The 26181-nt window shown below is 45.4% G+C and overlaps 1 protein-coding gene across 3 annotated transcripts; it reads right to left on the bottom strand.

Annotated features, from left to right (window-relative positions):
- Positions 1 to 297: 297 nt before the first annotated feature.
- LOC147430760 (uncharacterized) lies at positions 298 to 25871 on the bottom strand. Of its 3 annotated transcripts, none has more exons than XM_086493323.1 (16): positions 25697 to 25871; positions 21185 to 21247; positions 21017 to 21103; positions 20882 to 20933; positions 20721 to 20790; positions 20415 to 20578; positions 19869 to 19951; positions 19360 to 19447; positions 6479 to 6580; positions 6308 to 6376; positions 5640 to 5700; positions 5064 to 5557; positions 2395 to 3165; positions 2185 to 2322; positions 1688 to 2089; positions 298 to 810 (listed from the first exon to the last, which is right to left on the bottom strand). In XM_086493323.1, exons 1-16 carry the CDS (start codon positions 25762 to 25764, stop codon positions 634 to 636), a joined length of 2889 nt encoding a protein of 962 aa, XP_086349449.1. In that variant the 5' UTR covers positions 25765 to 25871; the 3' UTR covers positions 298 to 633. The 3 variants fall into 3 exon arrangements, with proteins under 3 accessions (XP_086349449.1, XP_086349451.1, XP_086349452.1); XM_086493325.1 differs by having other exon boundaries at positions 21185 to 21264; positions 25697 to 25822; XM_086493326.1 differs by lacking the exons at positions 19869 to 19951; positions 21185 to 21247; positions 25697 to 25871 and having other exon boundaries at positions 21017 to 21102.
- Between the last annotated feature and the right edge of the window lie 310 nt (positions 25872 to 26181).

Consider the following 26181-nt stretch of genomic DNA (forward strand, 5'->3'; position numbering starts at 1 on the left):
GAGAGAGAGAATTTTAATGTCGCAAGAAACTCACCCAAGATCAAAGATCTATCCAACAAGTTTTGAACTTAAGACCTATCATGAGAGAGAGAGAGAGAGAGAGAGAGAGAGAGAGAGAGAGAGGGCAGAAAAATGTTACTGTCAAAGGAACAAATCCTAGAGACCTCAAAGATCATCTGACAAGTCTTGAACTGAAGACCTTTTATTCAAGAGGGAACTGGGATAGCCAATCTATTTTGAGAGAGAGAGAGAGAGAGAGAGAGAGAGAGAGAGAGAGAGAGAGAGAGAGAATGAAAATGAAACAAAATGAAATATTGTATTAACGTCTTTAAAAGGTTTAAGTGACCTATGAGACCATAAAGTTACAATGTGATGGACCTGATACAAAGTTTAAGTAACAAAATAAAAATACTATAGAATCCTAAGCTGCTAGATGTGAGCTAAGCAGCTAGCTGGGCTTGAGAGAGAGAGAGAGAGAGAGAGAGAGAGAGAGAGAGAGAAATGAGAGAGAGAGAGAGAGAGAGAGAGAGAGAGAGAGAGAGAGAGAGAAATGAAATGAAATGAAATGATATATTAACGTCTACAAGAGGCCAAAATGACCTATGAGACCTATGAGAGAGAGAGAGAGAGAGGTTAGCTACAGAAGTATTTACATCTCAAACAGTCTGTATCAGCAGCAGAATCCCCAGTTGCCGTCATAAGATATCGAAACAGTTCCTGCAGGGCCTCTTTCCCTTGTTTGTCAAGAAGCATTACAGCAATTTGAAACCTGTTAACCTTTGTGAATCCTTGAAGTATGTCAAGCATATCCTGTTCATAGTTGTAAAGGTCAGTGTCAATTGCAAAGTCTGCAAGTGAATGATAACTCTCTCCCAAAAACAAAGTTGACAAATGAACAGGTATTTGTTAGCACGAACACGCGTAGGTATATGCGCACACACAAATTGACCACTCGAAAAGATATGGAGAACTCACACACAAAGGTGATGTTGGGTCACAAATGAAACTCATGTCAACTTCTTTTCCACTTGGTATGGTAATCAAGATCTGAGACTGACTTCACATTCATCAAATATGTAGCCCTACAACTACATAAGGCCGCCTGCCTTCAAGCTATTCTAAGCTACTACATAAAGCCTTCTACCTTTCGAGCTATTTTTGTAGCTTTAGATGCAAGGGATCAAATAGTTCAATTAATGCCAGACTGTAATACTACTCCGCTGCTGGGTAAGTTCCATCGAAAGATAGTTCAGAAATTGACTGAATAAGAAATTGCAATAAGGGTAGCATGTATCACATATATGCAATGCAAGCACATTGTTATGCATAGAAATCGAAGAGAAAGTACATGCAAGAGACATTTTCATCTCTACAAGCATAATGCAAGGCATGTCAAAGATGGAATTTTCTCACAGATAGGTTGTTTTCTGTTTTCTGGAGTCTCCTGAGCCTCGGAGCCTCAACCAACAGGCTAGCCTCTACCACAAGGGCTGGTGTCCCATACCACCAAGCCCACACCGAAATGAGTGTGCGGGTAGAGCTGCCAAAGGCCTAGAGTCCAAGAGTGGATCACACAAGATAGCTCCCTATAATGAGCCTAGGGTCCTATTTATAGGATTTCTTAACCGCGCTAACAATAGAGCCATATTACTGCAACAACACCAAAAACATTCTTGGGAATCACTACCTTGCATTGAAAAAGCAGGTGGTTCTCTTTCATGAAAACTATGACCAGCTTTAAGATTCTTGCTGATAAATCCTCTTTAAAAATGTTTGAATACAGGTTGGTCTTTATGGCTTGAATGTACTCTTTCAGGACCAAAGGCTGCTTCAGCAGATCCAGGAGAGACCGCTCAAACTCAACAGCACTTCTTGGAATTGCAGGAAAACTTGATGTCCTCCATTTATATGGATTCTCCAAAATTTCAGACACCGTTGTGGAAGATATGACTAGATTAGCGGAAGCGTCATATGGAAGGGTGACTTGCTCATTGGATCTATTTTCCTTCCTTTGTCGATGTCGCTGACCCTCAAGCTCCTTGATGAGTGAGTGAACCATTTTATCATTGGGGCACAAGCTAAGAAACATCTGCGTTTCAGAAGTTTGAACTCAAGACTACACTTCATAGGGATTTCAAGCATGTTGCAAAGGCAAATCAGACACATGGATACATCCAGAATTACCTTCAAATCTTCCAACGCACCCTCAATGTCTTCCATCTCCTTCCTTGATGTCGCCCTTCTGAAATACGCTTTGCTGTTTTTAGGTTCTAGCTGAATGGCTAGTGTACAATCATCCTCAGCTTTTGCTGGCTCCTTTAGCTGCCATCAGCACAAGAAATATATTTCAACCTTTCAATCTTAATGTGGACCTATCAGGAGGAGAACATTTACCTTCAAATGACAGAGTGCACGATTCGCATATGTTGCAGCAATAGTTTGATCTAACTCAAGGCTTTTGCTATAGCAGTCAATGGCAGCTGCAATATCTCCAACGTTGTAAAATTCATTGCCTCTGAGCCTTTCTTTTAAAGCCTCATCACGTTGCTTTTCATTGCACTCCCTGTTTTTTGCTTGCAAAGCATGAGAAGACCTCCTTTTCAAATCACACACACAAAAATTACCTTGTGAATGGCCCAATTCAATATTTTCCTGGGTAGTCTCTTCTGAAAATGGACATTCCTGAACTTGTAAATGCAATTTGTCTCCATGACCATTCTCATTGATTGCATTTGTACGTCCGACAACAAAGTCTTTGGCAGGGAAGCACTTTTGAATTTGCAGATGCTTTCTGTCTTTACAAGCCTCCTCAAATATCACAGAAGCTTCTGCTGAGCCCATAGGCTTACTTGATGTTTCCCTGGAGCTAGATGCGCCTTTGATAGAGCTTGTCCGACCATGTATGTCATCTTTGTATGCATCCATATTTCCAGCAGCAAGAGAATTGTCTTGTGACTCGGAATGTTTGCTGAGTGTCTGAAAATGGTTTGAATTGCCTTTGATAATATTCTCATCATGGTGCTCCTGTGCAACGTCTTCGTGGATTTCTTCAATGATCATAGGACCTTCTCGCTTTGGAAGAAGCCGCTGTCCATCAATAAGCTCCTGCATCACATCTAGCTCTGCTGCCACAGTCCTCTCTCCTGGAACAGCTCTAAGTACCTCCTGTCATTGTCCGAACACCAAAATAAGCGCATCTCATTTATTGATTTTGAGAAACTCCTACAAGAGATTTGTGGAAGATTTGGTCTCATGCTGGTCATAAGCGCCTAGAGTTGTCCTGCTTATATTCCAGAATCCAAAGTAACCTAAAAATGGAACTTTTACAGGAGAAAGATTTCATGCATAGTAATGAGGTGTGTTAGATAACGAAGGTGTCCAGAGTTCCTTCAATAAACACAATCAAGAGAAGCACCAGTTCAATAATTTTTGTAATCCTTCAACCGTTTCAAACATCAGTGATGTCCAAGTTGAATGATCTTTGTAATTCTTCAATGGCATAATGGCTTCAAAACGAGGGATGTCCATCAGTAGTGTTCACAAGCATGCCTTTGCATGGGTCTTTCCCTGAAGGAATGTGACTCTTGCCCACCCTTACATGTCAGGGCCAACATTTGGAACCCCCCCTAGACACCCTGGAGTGTGAGTGCAAGCTCAGAAAGAGAACAGTTCAGGCAATGTGTCATTGTGAGCACCACTCCTCTAAAGCACGCACATGATTGAGGAAACATGTCTTTTGCAGTGTATGAAGTGAGGAAGCTCAAGTCAATCTGCATTAGCAGTCGATCACTTGGGTAGCAGAAAAAATTGTAACAACCTCTAGATGTCTATGCTTCATGTGTGAAACAAGGCTCACATAAGGGCACTTTATGGACAGATTTTGTATTCCACTTAAGTAATAGCTTGTCATATTGGGACCTTGTGGTGTGAGTACAAGAAAATGCACATTGGTTAACAATGGTAATGAATCAACAGAATCAAGTGATTTTCACTAAGTTCTTGTGCCAGGAGGTTCTCTGAAGCGCTGGTGAAAAGAGATGCTCTATATTTTTTCTCTTGGAGGCAACCAATGGCTGCCTTTATTTGGCTAGAAAATGTTTGTAGAGTAAAATTGGCTAAGATACCTTCATAAGGTAAGAATCTCTGAACTATCTAGAGCACTTGGCACAAGAAACTCAATCGAGAAACACCCCTCTACATGTAATAGAAAGAAGATTTAAAACTGAAGTAAAAAAATAGCTTAAATTTTGGTTTTCATTTTAAAAACCACATCAATTTTAGTTTTACATTTTAATTCATCATTACTTAAATTCATTTTCAAATAACTTAAATTTAGTTTTCATTTTAAAACCTACATAAATTTTTATCCAAAATTAGCGTACCACTGAAAATATAGTCGACTGAAGAGCTGGGCCAAATAAATAACAGAAGCTCACATGACTCAAATTCATTTATTCTTAATATACCTCACTTTTAAAATCATTCACCCCAATTGCTTACCACAAAACACCTCTGGTCAGCAATTAATTTGGCCTTTTTTAAGGGTCTCATACAGCATATACCATTCAACCTTACTTAATCAACATTTTCACGACACTGTAGTCTCTACCCTCTTCTTGGGGGCATGCTAGAGCCAAGTCCCGCTCTTTGGATGGGGATTAGTATTATTGAGAAAAAAAATTATAAATTCATGGTCACACAATCGTGAGACACCAAAGAGACAAGCCCCTTACACATCCTGATACCCCTAGTACTATTCTTTTTTGAAGTATGTTCAGGTTCCATTAAGATTAGCCCATGAAAATTCAAGTGGAGGATATCCTTTTCCTAGTTTCTAGCTCCACCTTGAACTTTTACATAAGTTTTATATAATATAAGATGTCCTTTCCTAGTTTCTAGCTGCAAGAGAAACTTTTACATAGGTTTACCAAAATCCAAATATGCATCTTCCTCTCTCTACTTTGATGTGATCAACTAATACAATTGTAAATCTTACCGCCGGTAAAAATCACCTTTCTTATACTATTTTTTTTCAGGGGGGAATGTTGATTTGAGTTGCTTACTTGAAGATCTTCTATCGCCTCCTCTAGCTTTCCTAAAGCACGCCGAGCCAATCCGCGGTGATGAAAAGCTTTGATACAATGAGAATCAATAGCTAAGGCTTTTGATGCATCCATCTCAGCTGCTACATAATTTTCCAACTTCAACTCACTCAAAGACTTGTTACATAGCAATCTGACACTGTTCGGGGCAAAAGTTAGACCCTTGTTGTAGCAATCACAGGCTTTCTGAAAGTTCTTCTCTGCAAAATATGTGTTTCCCTTCACACGCCACTCATCTTCCATAAGCTGTGAATCTTCCTGCTCATCCTTCTCAAGCAGATTTTTCTGTTTTCTGGTCTCTGAACCGATACTCTCTACATCTTCAATTGCAAGACGTCTACCGTCAGGGAGGGCAATATTAGACGTAGAATTCTTCTTCAAGGCATCTTCAACATTCCTTTTCAGACGAATAGTTTCTTCATTTGTTGGGTCGAATCTAAGGGATTCTTGCAGATCTACACAAGGAGCCTTCACTTGAAACATACATTAACCCGAATGAGACCATGCAGGTTGTTACAATAGATTCAAATCGCCTACCAATCAAGGCCTTCGCAGGTTCGCTCATTTCCAAGCTTGCTTTTGCACGCCGCATTAGTACCTACAGTGTAGTCAGTAAAATTAATTAAAACCATTGATGGTTGATCCCTCATGTAGAATTCCATGCATGCCCACTGGCATTCAGTTTCTCTAAAGGGACCATTTACAACTCAAAAGACTGCAGCAATTGGAAGATGAACACAAACAATCCCAACAAGAGCTCGATGTGATCTGTAACATGTTTTTCAAAGCAAACAAAAGAATGATGTGATCCATCATAGTATTCATGTTTTGCATTCATATTAGCTAATGGTGACATATGAATTAACCACATAAGCAGTATTATCAGGGAATTTGGCCACAAAACACATTGATATGAAACGAATGGTGATTATGAGGTTTCATGCATTCATGTATATCCTTTCTATGTGCCATGTTTGAAGAGAATGAAAGAATAAATTTAACGTGCCATGCAAAAGACACATTATAAAAGAAACATACATGCTTCTTTTTGGAAGGAAACAACCAAACCCTGGATTACACGCAGTGACAAGACCCAATCTAGTTTCTCTTGATAATGCTGGCACATTCATTTCAGGTAGCTCTAGCTAATTCATTCACTACAAATACAGGTGGGCATCCTGGTGCACAGCCTCGAAATATAGTACCTTTGGATTCGTTGGTTCTAATGTAAGAGCCTCACAGCAATCAGCATATGCTTCTTCATATCTGTTCATCTGTGTAACAGATTCAAAAGAAACAATTTCAAACAAATACAGTATATTGCAAAAAAAGTTTGAAAATTGACAAAGTTTGAATACAAGAATGTACATCATCACCTTAAGATGAACCGCTGCTCTGTTGGCATATAAAGCTGCAGAGTCTTTATACATACCGATCGCTCTGTTGTAAGCTTTCAAGCTAGAGCTAAACTCCTTGGCCTGAAATGAAACATTTGCAAATCTTTCTCTCTCTATTTGCAACAGAAATAAAGCTATATTTCTTTTACTGAGATCCCAGTGGATGCCATTAGATGGGTCTGTCCCCTGGGGCAGCACAAAGCTGTAATACAATGAGCAAGCCTGATATAACTAAGCCTCAAGGGCCAGAAATCTAGTAAGTTGTATCATGAACTCCACTTGCTACGTGGCACCTACATAAATCTACTAGGCGCTCCATCCCATCTCACTGATGTAGCAAACTCATTAGTCCAGCCTTCTCTACCAAAGTGACCTCAAGCACACAATCTTGCAGCATCTCATATACTCCAGTCTCCATAAGACTGAAAACCCCATATGCTGCTGTTCAAGCATCATCTGCATCCATCACATAAGTTTCATGTAAGATCCCATAATAGGATGCAGTCCTAAAAAGCCACACTGATACCGTGGTCAAACGAGTCCAGTCATCCTCTAGAAACCAGGGGGAGGTACCACAATGTAAGCAAGCAGCCTCTGACCATCGACGAAGGCTGCAGCAGAAGATCCAAACCACTCTAGCTCGACATGCAAAACGTCCAACCAGAGTACTGACCATGGAGGATGTTGATGAGATTCGACAGCGACCGATGAGAGATTTCATTTGAACCCACCACCCCACCTCCCTCTATCTCGTCTCAGTTCCGGATCAGCTTCAGATTCATTTCCTTAGTGTTTTAGTGTTTTAGTGTTTTAGTCTTAGTTCTTCGTACTTTCCGTACTCAGACATGGTATCAGATTCCCCAATTGTAACTTTTTTGGTCTCATAGGTCATTTTGGCCTTTCGAAACGTTAATGTAACATTTCATTTCATTTCATTTCCTCTCTCTCTCTCTCTCTCTCTCTCTCTCTCTCTCTCTCTCTCTCTCTCTCTCTCTCTGTGGCGGGGACTGCTGAGCGCGAGAGTGAAGGGCTCTCTGGCGGGCTGCTGAGCAGGGAAGGTCCATTGGCACAGAGGGCGCGCAGAGCAGAGGTGCCAAGCAGCGCGCAGGTCTCTCTCTCTCTCTCTCTCTCTCTCTCTCTCTCTCGATCGGCACCGACCTTCACGTATGGTCAAGAGATTGTGGAGTATACAGATGCATACACTTACCTTGGGATAGTCTTCACTGGGCCGAGGTTTTCTTTGGGGAGAGCAGCAGAGACTAGACTGACCAGAGCTTATGCGGCCTTGGGAGGCTTGGAGAGGATGTGTTCGCAGGTTCAGTTCCAGGAACCTCGGACAAAGTTATGGCTCTTTGATACTTTAGTAGCCTCAGCTATGATGTATGGGGTACAGGTTTGGGGACCTTCTGTAGGCCAGGATGGTTGGAGACATATGGAGAGGCCCTTGGTATCTATGATCTCCCGATTGATTAGAGACAAGGCCTCCGTACCTCACGCGATCATTCGAGCAGAGCTAGCTGCCCCCCCCCCATGGAGATTGAGGCGCTTACCAGATCAGTGTCCTTTGTGCACAGCCTATGGGATACTACTAGAGACAGATATGCTAGACTGGCCCTTGAGTCTTCCACACAGTTAGCTCTACAGGGGGACACTTCATGCTGGTATGCACAGATGACTTCATGGTTTCAGACGCATGGCTTCACCATGGACAGGTTGCCCCCTTTCCAGTATTCTCTTCAGGCACCCTCGCTGTCTCTTACACGGGTGGAGATCACTAGACTCATTCGTCAGGACCTGATCCAGCTCGACACCAGGAGGACATGGATAGAGCCGCCTCAGGAGTTGAGCACGAAGATGGCTTTCTATAGAGAGCATCTTCTCCACCTCACAAGAGATGGGTTTGTGATTCGACCCAGCTACATGGACACACATGTCTCATGGTTTGCGTTGTGCCATTGGTCAGATACGCACATCCTCACATCAGCTCGAGATTGAGACTGGTAGATTCAGAGGGATACCAGCAGACAGCAGGATATGCCGATTATGCCAGAGAGAGCCAGAGACAGAGTTGCACTACATATGTCATTGCACAGTGTTCTATGAGATACGGGGGCGTTTCCACTGCTTATTCAGAGAGGGTTTTGGTCCTCTATCTAGGGTCATGAGTTATGAGGATCAGAGATGTCTTGGACTATATCTACTTGAGTTACACAGGTATAGAGACACTTTACTAGGGAGAGCTAGAGAGAGGCAGTCCCAGAGACACATTACAGATTTCTTTTCACTAGATATGGGACAGCCAGAGGAGCAGCCACCACTGCAGAGCTCGTCCCACACTCATTCGACCACTACTGGCACTCTCATCGACCGAGCATTGGAGCTACAGAGATACAGACGACCGCGACTGAGGAGAGGAGCTACACAGCATCGACGGAGACTACAACAGAAGATTCGAGCCATACTCTCTCGACATCCAGAGTGCAGATGAGGATGGATCCTCACCATTTCTTCCATCTTTGTTTCACACACTGTTACATCCAGTTTACCGGGTACCTATTGTATCAGCTGCTACACCCACGTAGTTTTAGATTGTAGTAGTAGTAGTAGTAGTAGTAGTATTTTGTTCCACTTCTAGTTTTTTGCAATTTTTTTTATACCCAGACATGGTATTAGATTCACTATTTTGTAACTGATTGGTCTCATAGGTCATTTTGGCCTTTTGAAGACGTTAATATAACATTTCATTTCATTTCATTTCTCTCTCTCTCTCTCTCTCTCTCTCTCTCTCTCTCTCTCTCTCTCTCTCTCTCTCTCTCTCTCTCTCTCTCTCTCTCTCTCGCCAGAAAATGGTGTGCGCGCTGGGCACTGCAGGTCGCCCGTGGGGGCTGTCCAACCAGGCATAGCTGTGAGCTACGCAGGCCACGAGCTACCCCTCAGCAGGGAGCCGTGCAATCTACTGTTACACCAAAAACAGCTCGCACAGTGGGGCTGTTCATTGAGCTCTCAGTTGGGAGAGGTGCCGCCTGTTGCTACCCTACCAGGGGGCTACGGGTCTTGATACTTACAGCAGGACAGAGGAGTCGTCAGGGGCCGTTTATCTATTGTCATTGGCGCCAAAGTTGGGTTTTTACGTAGGGCCTCGTTGCTAATCTAGTGGGGGTGACAGGTCAGCTATACGCAGTAAGCCTCAGAGGGCGTTTCTTGATTGTGCAGGCCGCGAGCCTACCCACTGTGGGGGCCGTGTGTTTTTCAGTTTTTCAGTTTTATTAACAGGTGCAGGTGATAGAAGCTTAGTGCAAAGGGGCTGAACCTCTGTGACTCTGGCAGTACTAGTCAAGCGCCCGCAGTGGGCTGTGGATGTGAGGATACCCACATTCGGGTTGTGGTGTTTTGGATTCTCCGCCTGGACTTAGCCGAGTCAGGGCGTCGAGTGTGTTGGATACCCGCATCGGTTTGTGGTGCTTTGGTTTCTCCGCCTGGACTCAGCCGAGCCAGAGCGTTGAGCTCGCATCGCCAATGGAGGCCATGACTGCTTCGCCAGTGGAGGCCGTGATCGTTTCGCCAGTATGTAAGCCCCACACGAAGGCAACCTTTGTGCTTACAAACAAGCGGATAACACAAATGGAAAGGGAGATGAAAGAATGGAAAGCAGAGACGGAGGGATGGTGGAAAGAGAAGGCCAACCTTCTTCAAATGTTCCTCAACGAAGGCGCGCAATGGAAGAAGGAGAAAGAGGACTTGCACGCAGAGCTACAAGCACTTAGAGAAGAGGTCACAACCCTCAAGCGAGAGCTTGCGGATAGAGTAAGCAGTGGACTGGAAGAAGGGGAATTCTAGCCCTCGGTGATAGAGGAGATCAAGGTCATCAAGGAGCAGGTACGAATGATCACAGAGGAGGAGAAACAGAAGGTGGTAAAGACGTCTTCGTGGATGGATGTGATCACGAAGACGCAGAACAAGGCGGACGAGGCCGAGAAATGGATAGAAGTCGTAAGAAAGGGAAAGGGAAAGAAACCACATCCATCCCCACTCCTACAATCATCAACATGACTCTAGAAGAAGAGCAGCGAAGGAAAACTAGAGCCTTGCACATAAGAGTAACCGGTCTAAAAGACCGAGATGATGTGGAAGGGGAAGTCGAAAGAACTTCTCCACACGATGGGTAGTGAGGCTACTCATACAAAGGCATGGAGGGTAGGGAAGAAGACACAAGGAAATGGGGAGACTTCAAAAGGGAGAGCTTTAATCATCCGTTTCCCATCCATGGAGGCAAAGAAGGACTTCTTGAAGAAGCGCCCTACACTAAAGAAAACGGGCATATTCCTTGGAGATGAACTCACTCTCACACAGCTTGCGCATATGAGGGAGGTAATGCCAGAGATTCAAGCGGCAAGGGAGAAGGGAAAGACGGCCTTCTATAGAGATGGCCGGGTGGTGATTGTAGAGCGGCGCTCCACATGACGGTGCGAGACCTATGGGACCACATTTCAAAAGTTGCCACCTAGAATTGTAATGGATCTATCCGCCTTGATGTGGGTGCTTTTGAGGATAGTTTTACGGGAAGAGACATCGTCTTCTACTTTGAGACACATCAGGCCCCGGGGCCTCATCTCTAGTATCCAGGATCTCACGGTTGGACCCAGACCTATTGGTGTGGCAGTGGACCATGCTCTAGTGTCGTTGACCATCTCTTTTCAGTTTAGTGTAGCACACAGGCTACGGGAAGCAACCCCTACTCGCTACACCTTCACGAGCGAAACGGACTCTCTATACATAGATGGGATCTACAGACGCCTATGCACAGAGGAGCCAGGGCGTCCTTTGGAGGAGCTTACTACTATAGTGACACAGACACTACATGATGCAGCAGCAGAGGCATACCCACATACCCAGCCTGAGCAGAGACGCCGTTCGGAGAGCATGCCCCAGAACAGTTGGTATGATGAGGAATGCCGGGACACTAGACCTAGACTTCAGAGGGAGGTGCTTTTGGGGGACATCACTCACAGACAGTCACAGATTCTGACGCCTAGTGCGGCGAAAGAAGAGGGCATTTTTGGCTCGCGCCTAGAGCAAGATCTATACCAGCTATTCTTGAGTCAGGACTCACGTGAGGCATGGTGGCTCTTTCATGAGCACTCCCCCCCCCCCTGCCATCATTTCTACAGAGGCCTGGGGCCAATATGCATCATCTCTGTTCACAGTTCCTGAGCAGCCCCTCCTTCCCGATCCCCCGATCCATGCCCACACACGTGTTTTTTTCACCGCCGCTGAGATGGTGAGGAAGGCCATTGATGACAGGATGAGGACTCGGAGAGCATATGATCATGATGGTTTAGTGGCTGAGCATTTCACGCATGCCAGAGATTTACTAGCAGAGCTTCTAGCAGTTATGTTTAACCGTGCCATGTGTGAGGGCCTGCCTGATAAGCCTATCTACTATTGTACCTATCTTCAAGTCGGGAGACCCTATGGAGCATGGGAATTATCGCACTATCATGATTGGACACACATTGGCACGGTTGTACGCATCTATTCTTGAGCAGCAGCTGAGTAGATGGGCAGAGAGGGAAGGGATACGCGCAACCGGGCAGGCAGGTTTCAGGAGGGGTTTTTCTACTCTTGACCATATCTTGACACTCAGAGCCATCATTGAGGAGAGCAGATCGCGTGGGAGACGGATCTATTGTAGCTTTGTGGATTTCTACAAAGCATTTGGCACAGTGCCCAGAGCTAGATTGATGCGCAGATTACAGCAGATGGGAGTACCCACAGAGCTCATTTGGGGGGTCATGGCATTATACAGATCAGTAGTAGGGCATGTACGCACCCCAGAGGGTCTATTCACACCGGTTTACTCCACTATTGGGGTGAAGCAAGGTTGCCGCTCTCTCCTACTCTATTTGGTATGTATGTGGATGAGGTTTCTGACTACATTGAGAGAGATGGTGATAGAGGTGCACAACTGGCAGGGACATGGATTCCACTATTGTTATACGCTAATGATATTGTGTTGATCTCCGACTCTCCGGAGGGGATGCAACGTCACTTGGATGCTTTGCATAGGTTTGCCCAGGAAAGTGGTTTGTCCGTCAACCTTGGAAAAACCAAGGTCATGATATTTAATACCACCCCACAGTGAATCAGGAGGTCAGAGCCAGCATTCACTTACGGCCAGGAGAAGGTGGAGTATACAGATGCTTATACTTACCTTGGAGTGGTTTTTAGTGGGCCAGCATTTTCATTGAGGAGGGCAGCAGAGACTAGATTGACCAGAGCCCATGCAGCATTGGGTAGATTGGAAAGGATGTGTTCACACGTTCAGTTTCAGGAGCCTCGGACGAAGCTCTGGCTCTTTGACACTTTGGTGGCTTCTGCACTACTTTATGGAGCTATGATTTGGGGACCTTCACTGGATCATCAAGGGAGGACAGGCCGCAGTGTTGGATGGGGGGACATGGAGAAGCCTCCGGTCTCTATCATCTAGCGGCTCATTAGAGCCAAGGCTTCAGTACCACGTGCTATTGTACGAGCAAAGCTAGCTGCCCCCCCACTAGTGGTTGAGACGCTCACCAGATCTGTCTCCTTCATACACCGCATGTGGGAACTTCCCAGAGACAGATATGCACGCCTTGCACTTGAGTCCTCTCGACAGTTAGCCATGCAGGGAGATACAGCATGCTGGTATGGAGAGATGACATCATGGTTTCAGGCGCATGGGTTCAGCATAGACAGATTGCCTCCCTTCCAATACTCACTGGATGCGCCCTCTCTGACTCTTACACAGTCCGAGATCACCAGGCTCATTCGCCAGGACTTGACTCAGCTAGACACCAAGAGGACATGGATACAGCCAGCACAGGAGCTGGGCACGAAGATGGCTTTCTACAGAGAGCATCTCCTCCAGCTTACGGAGGATGGTTTTGTCACGAGGCCCAGATACATGGACACCCACTTGTCTCATGGGATACGATGTGCTATTGGCCAGATACGCATATCCTCACACCAACTGCGGATCGAGACTGGGAGATACAGCGGAATACCAGCAGAGGCCAGGACATGCCCCCTATGTGACATTGAGCCTGAGACAGAGTTGCACTACACATGCCACTGCCCCGTCTACTACGAGATACGAGGCCGCTTCCATTGCTTGTTCAGAGAGGGCTTTGGACCATTCTCTAGAGTCATGCGGTACGAGGATCAGAGATGCCTGGGTTTGTTTTTGCTCGAGCTGCGCAGACACAGAGAGCCTGATGAGAGGAGAGGCTAGCCAGTCTCAGAGACAGATCACAGACTTCTTTAGAGCTGCCACTGGACACCTGGAGGAGTTACTACCACAGCAGAGCTCGTCGCCTTACACTAGAGGCACACTGATCGACCGAGCGACTGAGCTGGGGAGATCCAGACGCCCACGACTGCGGAGGACTACACAGCATCGACGGAGGCTGCATCAGAGGATTTGGATCACTTTGGCTCGACATGCACGACGCCCGGTCAGACTACTGACCATGGAGGAGATTGATGAGATCCGCCAGCGACCGATGCTGGATCTCCTGTGATCTAGCTATCCGAGCTAGCTGTTTAGCTGCTTAGTTCACACCTAGCAGTTTAGGATTCCATTGTATTTTATTTTGTCATTTCTGTCATTTTGTCATCTTGTTACTCTGACTTTGTATCAGATCCACTACATTGTAGCTTTTTGGTCTCATAGGTCACTCTGGCCTTTTGAAGACGTTAATATAACATTTCATCTCTCTCTCTCTCTCTCTCTCTCTCTCTCTCTCTCTCTCTCTCTCTCTCTCTCTCTCTCACCTTTCTTGGAATGGTTTTTAGTGGACCAGCATTTTCATTGAGAAGAGCAGCAGAGACTAGATTGACCCAAGCCCATGCAGCATTGGGTAGATTGGAGAGGATGTGTTCACATGTTCAGTTTCAGGAGCCTCGGACGAAGCTCTGGCTCTTTGACACCCTGGTGGCTTCTGCATTGCTCTATGGAGTTGAGATTTGGGGACCTTCACTTGACCATCATGGCAGGACAGGTCGCACTGATGGATGGGGGAACATGGAGAAGCCACTAGTCTCTATGATCTCACGGCTCATTAGAGCCAAGGCTTCAGTACCACGTGCCATTATACGAGCAGAGCTAGCTGCCCCCCCCCCGCTAGTGGTTGAGGCGCTCACCAGATCTGTCTCCCTCATACACCGCATTTGGGAACTTCCCAAAAACAAATATGCCGTTAGCCATGCAGGGAGATACAACATGCTGGTATGGGGAGATGACATCATGGTTTCATGCGCATGGGTTCAGCATAGACACGCTGCCCCCCTTCCAGTACTCACTGGATGCACCCTCTCTGACTCTCACACAGTCCGAGATCACCAGGCTCATCCGCCAGGACCTGACTCAGCTAGACATGAGGACATGGATACAGCTAGCACAGGAGCTGGGCACGAAGATGGCTTTCTACAGAGAGCATCTTCTCCAGCCTACGGAGGACGGTTTTGTGAGGAGACCTAGATACATGGACACCCACTTGTCTCATGGGATACGGTGTGCTATTGGCCAGATACGCACATCTTCACACCAGCTGCGGATCGAGACTGGGAGATAAAGCAGAGTACCAGCACAAGCCAGGACATGCCTCCTATGTGACCTGGAGCCTGAGACAGAGTTGCACTACACATGCCACTGCCCCGTCTACTACGAGATACGTGGCCGCTTCCACTGCTTGTTCAGAGAGGGCTTCGGACCACTCTCCAGAGTCATGGGGTACGAGGATCAGAGATGCTTGGGTCTGTTTTTGCTCGAGCTGCGTAGACACAGAGAGAACCTGATGAGAGGAGAGGCCAGCCAGTCTCAAAGACGGATCATAGACTTATTTAGAGCAGACACTGGACACCCAGAGGAGCTACTACCACAGGAGAGCTCGCCACCTCACACCGGAGGCACACTGATCGACTGAGCGACCGAGCTAGGGAGATCCAGACACCCACGACTGCGGAGGACTACACAGCATTGACAGAGGTTGCATCAAAGGATTCGGATCACTTTGGCCCAACATGCACGACGCCCGGTCAGGCTATTGACCATGGAGGAGATTGATGAGATTCGCCAGCGACCAATGCTGGATCTTTTGTGATCTGTGAATTAGCTATCCCACCTATTTGCTTAGATCACACCTAGCTGTTTCAGATTCCATAGCATTTTATTCTATCATTTTATTTTGTCATTGTCATTTTTGTTACTTGTATCAAATCCACTTTCTAGTCTCATAGGTCATTCTGGCCTTCTGAAGACGTTAATATAACATTTCATTTCATTTCATCATCTCTCTCTCTCTCTCTCTCTCTCTCTCTCTCTCTCTCTCTCTCTCTCTCTCTCTCTCTCTCTCTCTCTCTCTCTCTCTCTCTCTCTCTCTCTCTCTACACATTCACACGGGAGACGGACTCTGTATACATGGACGGAATCTACAGACGCGTATGCACTGAGGACCCGGGGCGACCTCTGGAGGAGCTAACTACTATACTGACACACACATTACATGAGGCAGCAGCAGAAGCAAGCCCACACACCCAACCTGAGCAGAGCCGCCGATCTGGGAGCATGCCTCAGAACAGCTGGTACGATGAGGAGTGCCACCAGACTAGAGCCAGACTTCAGAGGGAGGTGCTGTTGGGGAACGTCACTCATAGACAGTCACAGATGGACTTCCGACGCCTGGTGCGGCGGAAGAAGAGGGCTTTTTTGGCTCGACTCGAGCAGGATCTATATCAGCTATTCTTGAGTCAGGACTCGCGTGAGGCGTGGCGGCTCTTTCATGAGCAGTCCCCCCCCCCCCCCTGCTATTTCCTCCACAGAGACATGGGGTCAGTACGCATCATCTTTGTATACAGTACCTGGACAGCCACCCCTCCCCAACCCCCCCGACCCATGCCCACACACATGTGTCTTTTTCACCGCTGAGATGGTGAAGAAAGCTATTTATAGGATGAAGAATGGGAGAGCATACGATCATGAGGGCCTAGTCGCTGAGCATTTCATGCATGCCAAAGACCTACTAGCAGAGCTTCTAGCAATTATGTTTAACCGTGCCATGTGTCAGGGCCTACCGAACACTTGGAGCCTATCTACGATCGTACCTATCTTCAAATTAGGAGACCCCATGGAGCCTGGGAATTATCGCACTATTATGATTGGGCACACACTGGCACGGTTGTATGCATCCATTCTTGAGCAACAGCTGAGTAGATGAGCAGAGAGGGAAGGAATATGTGCAACTGGGCAGGCAGGATTCAGGAGAGGCTTCTCTACTCTTGACCATATCCTAACACTCAGGGCCATCATCGAGGAAGGCAGATCTCATGGGAGACGGATCTACTGTAGCTTTGTGGACTTCCGCAAATCTTTCGACACGGTACCCAGAGCTAGACTGATGCGCAGATTACAGGAAATGGGAGTACCCACAGAACTCATTTGGGAGATCATGGCATTGTACAGATCAGTAGTAGGACATGTACGCACCCCGGAGGGACTTTCTACACCGGTTCACTCCACCATTGGGGTGAAGCAGGGCTGCCCGCTCTCTCCCACTCTTTTTGGTATGTATGTGGATGAGGTTTCTGACTACATTGACAGCGATGGGGATAAAGGTGCTCAGTTGGCAGGGACATGGATTCCACTTTTGTTATATGCCGATTACATAGTGTTGATCTCCGAATCCCCAGAGGGAATGCAACGTCAATTGGATGCTTTGCATACGTTTGCCCACGAAAGTGGTTTGTCTGTCAACATGGGTAAAACCAAGGTTATGGTGTTTAATACCACCCCACAGTGGATCAGGAGGTCAGCACCTACATTCACATACGGCCAGGAGACTGTGGAGTACACAGACGCTTACGAGTGGTTTTTAGCGGACCTACATTCTCACTCAGAAGAGCAGCAGAGACCAGACTTACTAGAGCCCACGCAGCATTGGGTAGATTGGAGAGGATGTGTTCGCAGGTTCAGTTTCAGGAGCCCCGGACAAAGCTCTGGCTCTTTGACACCTTGGTGGCTTCAGCATTGCTCTATGGAACCGAGATATGGGGACCTTCACTGGATCACCACGGGAGGCCGGGTCGCTCAGACGGATGGGGGAACATGGAGAAACCTCTCGTCTCTATGATCTCGCGGCTCATTAGAGTCAAGGCATCAGTACCACGGGCCATTATCCGAGCACAGCTAGCGGCCCCCCCGCTTGTGGTGGAGGCGCTCACCAGATCAGTCTCCTTCATAAACCACACATGGGAACTTCCTAGAGACAGATATGCTCGCATAGCACTTGAATCCTCTCGACAGTTAGCCATACAAGGAGATACAACATGCTGGTATGGGGAGATGACATCATGGTTTCAGGCACATGGGTTCAGCATAGACCGGCTGCCACCATTCCATTACTCATTGGATGCACCATCTCTCACTCTTACACAGTCAGAGATCACCAAGCTCATACGCCAAGACCTGACCCAGCTAGACACCAGGAGGACATGGATACAACCAGCACAGGAATTGGGCACGAAGATGGCTTTCTACAGAGACCACCTTCTCCAGCTTACGGAAGATGGTTTTGTGGCGAGACCCAGATACATGGATACCCAGTTGTCTCATGGGATACGATGTGCTATTGGCCAGTTACGCACATCTTCTCACCAGTTGCGGATTGAGACTGGGAGATTCAGTGGAGTACCAGCAAAGGACAGGACATGCCTCTTGTGTAACATGGAACCTGAGACAGAGCTACACTATACATGTCGCTGCCCCGTCTACTACGAGATACGAGGCCGCTTCCATTGCTTGTTCAGAGAGGGTTTTGGACCACTCTCAAGAGTCATGGGATACGAAGATCAGAGATGTCTGGGTTTGTTCTTGCTCGAGCTGCGCAAACACAGAGATAGCCTGATGAATGGCGAGGCTAGCCAGTCTCAAAGACGGATCACAAACTTCTTCAGAGCAGACACGGGACAGCCGCAAGAGCCACTCCCACAGCAGAGCTCCCCCTCGTCTCACACCAGAGGCACACTGATTGACCGAGCGATTGAACAGGGGAAATCCAGGCGCCCGCGACTGTGAAGAACTACATAGCATCGACGGAGGCTACGACAGAAAATTCGGAGCACGTTGGCCAGGCATGCACGACGCCCGGTCAGACTACTAACCATGGAGGAAATTGATGAGATTCGCCAACGACCGATGCTAGATCTCTTGTGATTCAGCTATCCCAACAAGCCGCCCATTTTTTGCTTGGTTTTTTGCTTGGCTCACATCGACCAACTTAGGACCCCATAGTATATATCTTTGTTTTGTACTATTGTTAGGTTATTTTGCTACTCTGACTTTGTATCAGATCCACCACTTTGTAACTTTCGGGTCTCATAGGTCATTATGGCCTTTTGAAGACGTTAATATAACATTTCATTTCATTTCTCTCTCTCTCCCTCTCTCTCTCTCTCTCTCTCTCTCTCTCTCTCTCTCTCTCTCTCAAGCAAAGCTGTATTTCTATTATTAAAATCCCCAACTATGCCCAACAAACAAACCTACCCTAGGCCAGTGAAACTAGATACAATTGAGCCCAAAGGCAATGAACATGCCCGAGGTCAGAGAACTGGAGAACAGCCAAGGGCTAGAGCTGAGAACTGAAAAAATGCTATGGGAAAACCTCTACTAAAGAGATTAAAAAGTGCCCCGGCAGCCTACTAAAAGCACACAGAGAGGGGATTCCTGATATACACATAATGGTACTTGATTACTCGATGTTGACATTTAGTTTTCTGTTTCCTAGAAGACAGTGTTGCAAATATATTATGATGTATCACAAGTTTACCTTGAAGAGATCATTACCCTTCTCTCGTTCTCGATGTGCTAGCCATTCTCGCTCTATCAAAGGCTTGGCTTCCAAAGTACTTTCCTTCCTAGCAAAACAAAAGCAAAATCTATTACTGTGATAATTGACAACTTTAAATCCTATTCCCTAACATGATTGTAGCTTGCATCTTAAGGTCACATTTCAATTTTGGCAATTCATGGACCCAGAAAAATGTAAATTCATCCTTCAAGCTCCACATAGAAACCCAGCTGTTTCGGTAGCTTGCTAATACTTGACAACGAAAGAGCCATTTTATTAAGAGAGATTGAATCAGCAGATGAAACTTTATGCCTCTTGCTCATAGAACTGTGTAAGTTAACAACCTAGAACTGAAGCAACACTTAAACACCAAGGACAGGTCCCCTAGAAAGCTTTCATGCCATTTAGCCATTGACTTGACTGACTTGAAAGGCTACCAATCGTGCTTATAATTGATACAAATCAAAGCATTAGGTAGCTAATCATACCTCTTACTCTTTTGAGCGCCAGTCTCTTTAGGCAGTGATTTGGCCGCATATGTTTCTTTTATTTCTTCCTGAGTTACATTCTCCTATACGCTAGAGTAATCTCACTGAATCAGAAAAGAGATCATCCTCAAGCCAAATTATTTCTGAACCATCTCATGAATGGGAAAAGTTTGCATGCATTCAATTTTTTTTGTTACTTCTGAAGTCACAGTCTAATAGAAACTAGAAGATTTTCTACACAGAAAATGTACTATGCATAGATATACGCATCCCCAAGTTAGGACTATATGCAATATTTATGCAAATTACGTACATACACCCAGAAAAATGAGAACTACTTGTACCTACAAGTGAAACAGTATTTAAGCTTGTCAAATATTATTCCTAGCAGGATAGTAGTCTGCTTACCCTAAAAACCATTAAAAAAAGGCTTCGTAAGTACCAAATTTACAACGTGAATTTTCTGTGCTTCAAAATGGGCGCAACTTTTTAGAGCATCAAATCTCTAACCCACAAGCGTAGCAAAGAACAAAGTCAACTGACCACCTTTTCCCATTGAGAGACGTACTGATCCCATCCTTCATAGTACTCCCTTCCACTCCGAATGTCTTTTTTTGACCTTCTTTTGTCCTTACCATCTGTCCTGCTGCCGTCTGACTCCATAACCTGAGGACAAGCTTTTCTGATTTCTGAGAATCCCCCAGATGCTCCTGCAGTGATAAAAAACAATCAATTTATCTTGATAAAATAAGCTCTATATTTCAAAAATGATTCCAGTAGCTTCAAACAGATGTACAGACTTGTAGTTTATGCACACAAGAAAATGGTCTGGAAGTTAGATGACATCTATACCATCAGATAAATTGCTAGACTTGGAGTTTTGAAGCTTCTGAAGCTCAGCATCTTTCCCCTTTATATCATCCTGAGCGTTTCGAGGAAAGAGCGGGTCATCTATTGAGACACATGACAACATAGTAGAAACTGAAAATGATTTGACAGATGGGAGAAACAACCTGCCATGACTGTATGCTCTGAAGCACATCTGCCACCTCAGATGAAGATAAGCTGCAAATGTCAATGTAACGATCACAATGTTTGCCAATCAATTTAGTGTATCAAAAACAAGTATTATGCGAAGACATGTCTACCAAGGCTCCAAACATTGTGGATCTATGCCTCCATGTTCGAGGATTCGTTGCCGAGCAATGTCAGCAGTTTGAACAAAACCCTCCTCCCTGCTTTGATCGATGCACCATGCTTAGCTATCAAATGCAACATCGAGTCATGAAAACGATTGGAGTTGGCATGTCCCATACCTCATAAACCTCTCCAAACGTTTCAATTTAGAGAGATTAGTGTAGCTCTGTATCTTGTCATATCTGCATGATTCAATTTCCTGTTTAGAAGAGAGAGAGCTACAAGGCAGCTCTTATGAGAGTTTTTACCACAACAAAAATCTACTTGCAGTAAAGAGATAGAGACAAACAAATCCCTCCAAAAATATTGAAAAGACATGCTAACTCTGACGGACTTATAATGGAGAAAGATATGGCTTTAATCATTGTGCAAAGGGTATCAATACAACTCTCCATTGGGCTATCCAATCAGCCAGGACGATGATGACAATGCCCCTTGAAGCAACCTGGACATTTTCTTAAGTACCACTGTATCCTAAACCAAACACCAAACCTACATGCAAGCGGGTCCTGCATGACAATAATAATACAAACTTGAGGAGGTCTGGCCATAGACTTTTGGCACACCCTTTGGCAGCGAGGGAAACACACCTCTACAACCAAATGCCTATGATCATCTGACTCCGGTGGAAGATCAGAAAAATTACAAAGAATGAGGCCAGAACGACATAATAACAGGGAACGGGCAGAACGGACCCTAAATGTTTCGGAACGCCGGGAACGGGTAGAACGGACCCTAAACGTTCCGAAATGGCGTTCTGGATGGGTCTGGCTCCCAAAAGAGAGTCGGGAACGGAACGCCGTGCCGGAACAGGGTGTAACTGGAACGGTGACCCGGAACGGAATGGTCAACCAAAAAAGTCAACGCTTTCTTAACTAGCCATTTGGGGGCATGTTTGGGGCTGTTTGGGGGCAGATTTGGGGGCTATTTGGGGACAGGTTTGGGGCTTTTGAAGACGTTAATATAACATTTCATTTCATTTCTCAAGAGTCAAACTCCATCCTTGTCTCAAGCTCCGTCATCGTAAAACGTGTCTAAATATGGCTCTAATTAGGATGGTCAAATTCAAAAGCTTAGCTTATAGTTTTTCACTAACATATGAGCCTATAATACATATAATAGATATAGTTTCTGTGGTCTACCGTTCCGGCCCCCCTCCTCCCTCCCGTTCCCGTTCCGGGTAACTATGCAGAACGTCATGTTCGGTGCTTTATCGGGGCCTCGGGATGAGAAGAAAGTGCTTCCTTTTACAGAATAGTTTGATACTGCTTTTTCTGGGGCAACTTCACCGAAGCCTCCAAAGTCAAAAAAGCATCTTCCTTTCTCAACTACAATGTTCTACAGTGATGGTCAACTGCATTGCTTACAAGGACAAGCACCAAAGAGTTGGGTGCGATTTAAGGAGTTGTTTGCTTTTCTATGGTTGACACCGCATATGAAGCAGATATCGACTGCCTAGAACCACCTCCGGTTCAAATAAAAAGATACCCTCCAGAAGTTTTGGGACACTTTTCTTCCATTTGCTTCTTTTTGAAAGGTCAACCTTGATGGGCATATGGAGAGATACTATTGCAGGCTACCTCTTGAGTTGAAGAGATGTTGCTTAAAGCGGAAAGCTTTCAGCACACAATGCATGATGATCCATGCATAAGGTGGCATGCCTTGCTCACAGTGTCGTGTTGCTTTGCGGCCACAATGTGAAAGAATTCAGAAAATCTACTTCAAATATTGGCATAGAGCTGGTGGGACTTGGTGGATATGCATGCTAGGCATGGAGAGGCCTTACGGAGCTCCATATTGAAGGGTTGTGGTTGGGGTGCCAAATTGTCAAAAATGCACCCCTTTTGAGTTCAAATTAAAGCCAAAAAAGAGTTTTTTCTTTTAGGATTTTTCGGGGAGAATGGGGGATTGCATGAGGGACTACCACGTAGTGGGCAATAACCCCACATACAAAGGAAAAGCAGGGAGTGTAGGATATAAAGAAAGAAGGGAAACTTGCTTCTGGTCATCACAAAGAGAGAGAAGCTCTCTTAGGGAGCTTGAAGCTCCATGGCTATGGTGGCGGCCAGCCAATTGGGTGCGTGCACGTGTACGTGCGTGCAAGGCCGAGCTGTTGTACGTCAATGTTGTGGTGGTGCTGTTGTTGGGTGTTCTATTGATGCGTTGTGGTGGCCATTGGGCCTACAAGTTTCACATGAAGTTGTTGGGCTATCAGCCGTGTGGTTGGCGTACTCCATTTAAAAGGCTTTCCCACCCAGGTGTGCTAGGGTGACACTCACGGAGCCGTGACTGTGATATAATGAGAGATTCAACCGCGAATTCTTTATTCAATCTAGGTAATTTGTGATGACGAAGGAGTGGAGTGGCTCCTCTCTTGTCCACCACGCACACTAGGTTCAACCCGTTGATTCGATGTGCACTTACAAAATAGACACTGCTAAAAATCCAAAAGCCTAAAGGTACAACTCAAAATTGAGGAGAATCTACAAAGTCCTCCCCCATCCACTTTCCATAGAGAGCCGGAAAATCCTACCGTTGACCAAATTATCAGCGGACCTAGCTTACCCTTTTGTTCTTTTTCTTGTGCCTTGGGATTTGTTGATTGCTGCTCTAGCTCCCTTGTCCACCAGCACACCATTCTGAGTCATTGAAAGTCTCTAATGAAGTATCAGCTATTTTTTCTTTGAATACTTTGCAAAGATCTGCCCTTGTTCACCACAGCCATAACACTAGCCCTCTTTGATGTACTCAACACGCTGCTCTTTGTCAATTTGGGCCCTGTGGATTTCTTATTTTGATTCTTGCCCTTCTTCTTTTCCTTGGAAGACTCACATCCTGTTGACTTTGAACACTAGCTTGTCCGACAGATAAGTCAAAGAGCCAGAATGCATAGCAAAGCCTTCCTTGGGCATGTCCCATAAGCCTCTAAATGGATTCTAACTTTTTCTTCAAACAATACTCTTTTGGAAGTCCACAAAAAGACCGCTCTACCTATTTCTTAAAGGTGATCTTCCGAAAGGAAGCTACTAGCAAAAAGTATCCGAAAACCTCTGGCAATAAGAGACCAAAGTGTCTTCTTTTATCATCCTCAAATGATCCCAAGCCACGATGACGTCCTCTTCATACTCCTCCATTAACCAAAACGAACTGAAGATTCTGTTGAACTTTACCCACTTCTTGGGTGCTTCCTTGTGCAACAGCAAGGTTGATCACCATGCATGTGCATTACCTTTTAAAAAAGACGCCCCCTTTCGTACCTTGGAGGCTTCGGAGAAACAATAAAAAATCAATGTATGAAGAGTGCACAGTGCGTGCGCAGTGCGAGGGAGAAGAAGAGCAGACATAGAGTGTTGGTGGAGCTCTTAGTGAGGATTGGAATAATATCTCACTACTCCTTATTAAATCATATGATCAAAAGAATAGATAAGGTTAGTGCATTCAGTGTGATGGGTGTCTCGTCAATTGGCTTGAACCCTAACAATCTCCCACTTAAAGGCCAACGTAGCCTAAGTGGCTATAATATGTACATCTATACAACCATGAAGCACTCCTGTAGCTTCACCCTACATCCATCATCTCCATGCAATGTGCAAACCGCTCTGAGAGTTGGCTCTTTGTGAGAGCATTTGTAGGGTTGTCATCCGTATGAACCTTGACTAGCTCAATGCGCTTGCTAACCAATATGTCACGTATCACATGATAATGGACTTCTATGTGTCTCGACTTGGAGCCATAAAACAGCCCTCACTATCTATGATCAACCCCTGAAAGATATTAAGCACTAGCAACTCCGCCAGGACCGGCTAGAAAGGTGACTAACCCTATAACCTTCAGCTCGCTCATAGACAAGCACACACCGATTAGATGAAAGAAACCCTTATTTCAATCCTCAACACCCCTAAAAAAAGAAAAGAGAAGGATGGGAATGCATAACTACACCACTGTAAATCCTGCTCATCCAAATACGGGGGGGATTTTGTATTTTGGTCGTTCAAAGTCAAATATAACATATGGGACCAAATGAAACATGTCGCATATTATATGTTGTAGAGAGAGAGAGAGAGAGAGAGAGAGAGAGAGAGAGAGAGAGAGAGTGTGTGTATAAGTGCCACAGTTTATGAAGCAAAAGCAAATATAGAAGACCCACCTACATACATTCTCTACTGGGCCAACTAGATGGGTCATCAGCCACTATTAACAAGAGATCAATAGACCATAAGAATACAAGGCATGCTTCCTATGCGTACATTCAATTTCTTTGCCAAAAAAGCTGTATCAAAGCTGATACAGTGCTAGTGCCCGAACCATCCTGGTTGATGACCCGGATGTACCATGCCATGTGACTAGCAAGCCACTCAAGCAAGATGTGGCTATCAAGCCGTTTTGGCTGGCTGGTGTCGAAAACTTGGCAGACCGGAGTGGAACTAATTTTGCTGGCCCGCCAGTGGCTTCCTTTCTAGACCATTTATCTTTTCTAGTCCTTCACACAAAGTCAGAGCCTGCACCTTGCCGCTTCATGCAATAACAAAGTCAGAGCCTCTGCTGCAATCCCCAGCTAAGGCTGGACAACCATCTGTAATCTCATAAACTAGCAGTAACAGATGGGTTTTAGGATTAAGACATGGTCTTACGTGATGTCATTGAATTCATCGAACTCGGAGTGTGAAAGCCAAGAGGGAGGAGACTTGAAAACCACCATCTTGCATCGACCTGTCGCTAGAAGCAGGTCTCGTAGTCGAAGGTCATCCCCAAATGGGAATCTGAGCGACAGTGTTAGGTTTTACCGTTATTAATTTGGCTGTTATACGGTCTCCCAAAGCAGTCCGTTATTTACTTTGTGTGCTTTCAATCAGATTTTTTTTCAAGGCAAAGTTCGCTTAATCTCTTCTTCGTTTTTCGAAGGTGGAGGCTTTTTATTTTTTCAAAGATTGGTATTACTAAAATTCTTGTATAAAGGTTTATTTCCACAAAGGCTCCTAGAATAAAGGAAATTTTTGAGATACCAAAAAATGAAGGGAGATGCGAGATGATGATGGTGAGGTTTGTCCACCTTTCATGAGCCTGTGTGGCCGTCTTGGTCACCTCGCCCCACTCCTCTATTGTATCTCGCTTTACC

The sequence above is a fragment of the Adiantum capillus-veneris genome, chromosome 21, assembly GCF_014529385.1.
Source record: "Adiantum capillus-veneris isolate H3 chromosome 21, ASM1452938v2, whole genome shotgun sequence".
In the NCBI taxonomy this organism is placed as follows: Eukaryota; Viridiplantae; Streptophyta; class Polypodiopsida; order Polypodiales; family Pteridaceae; genus Adiantum; species Adiantum capillus-veneris.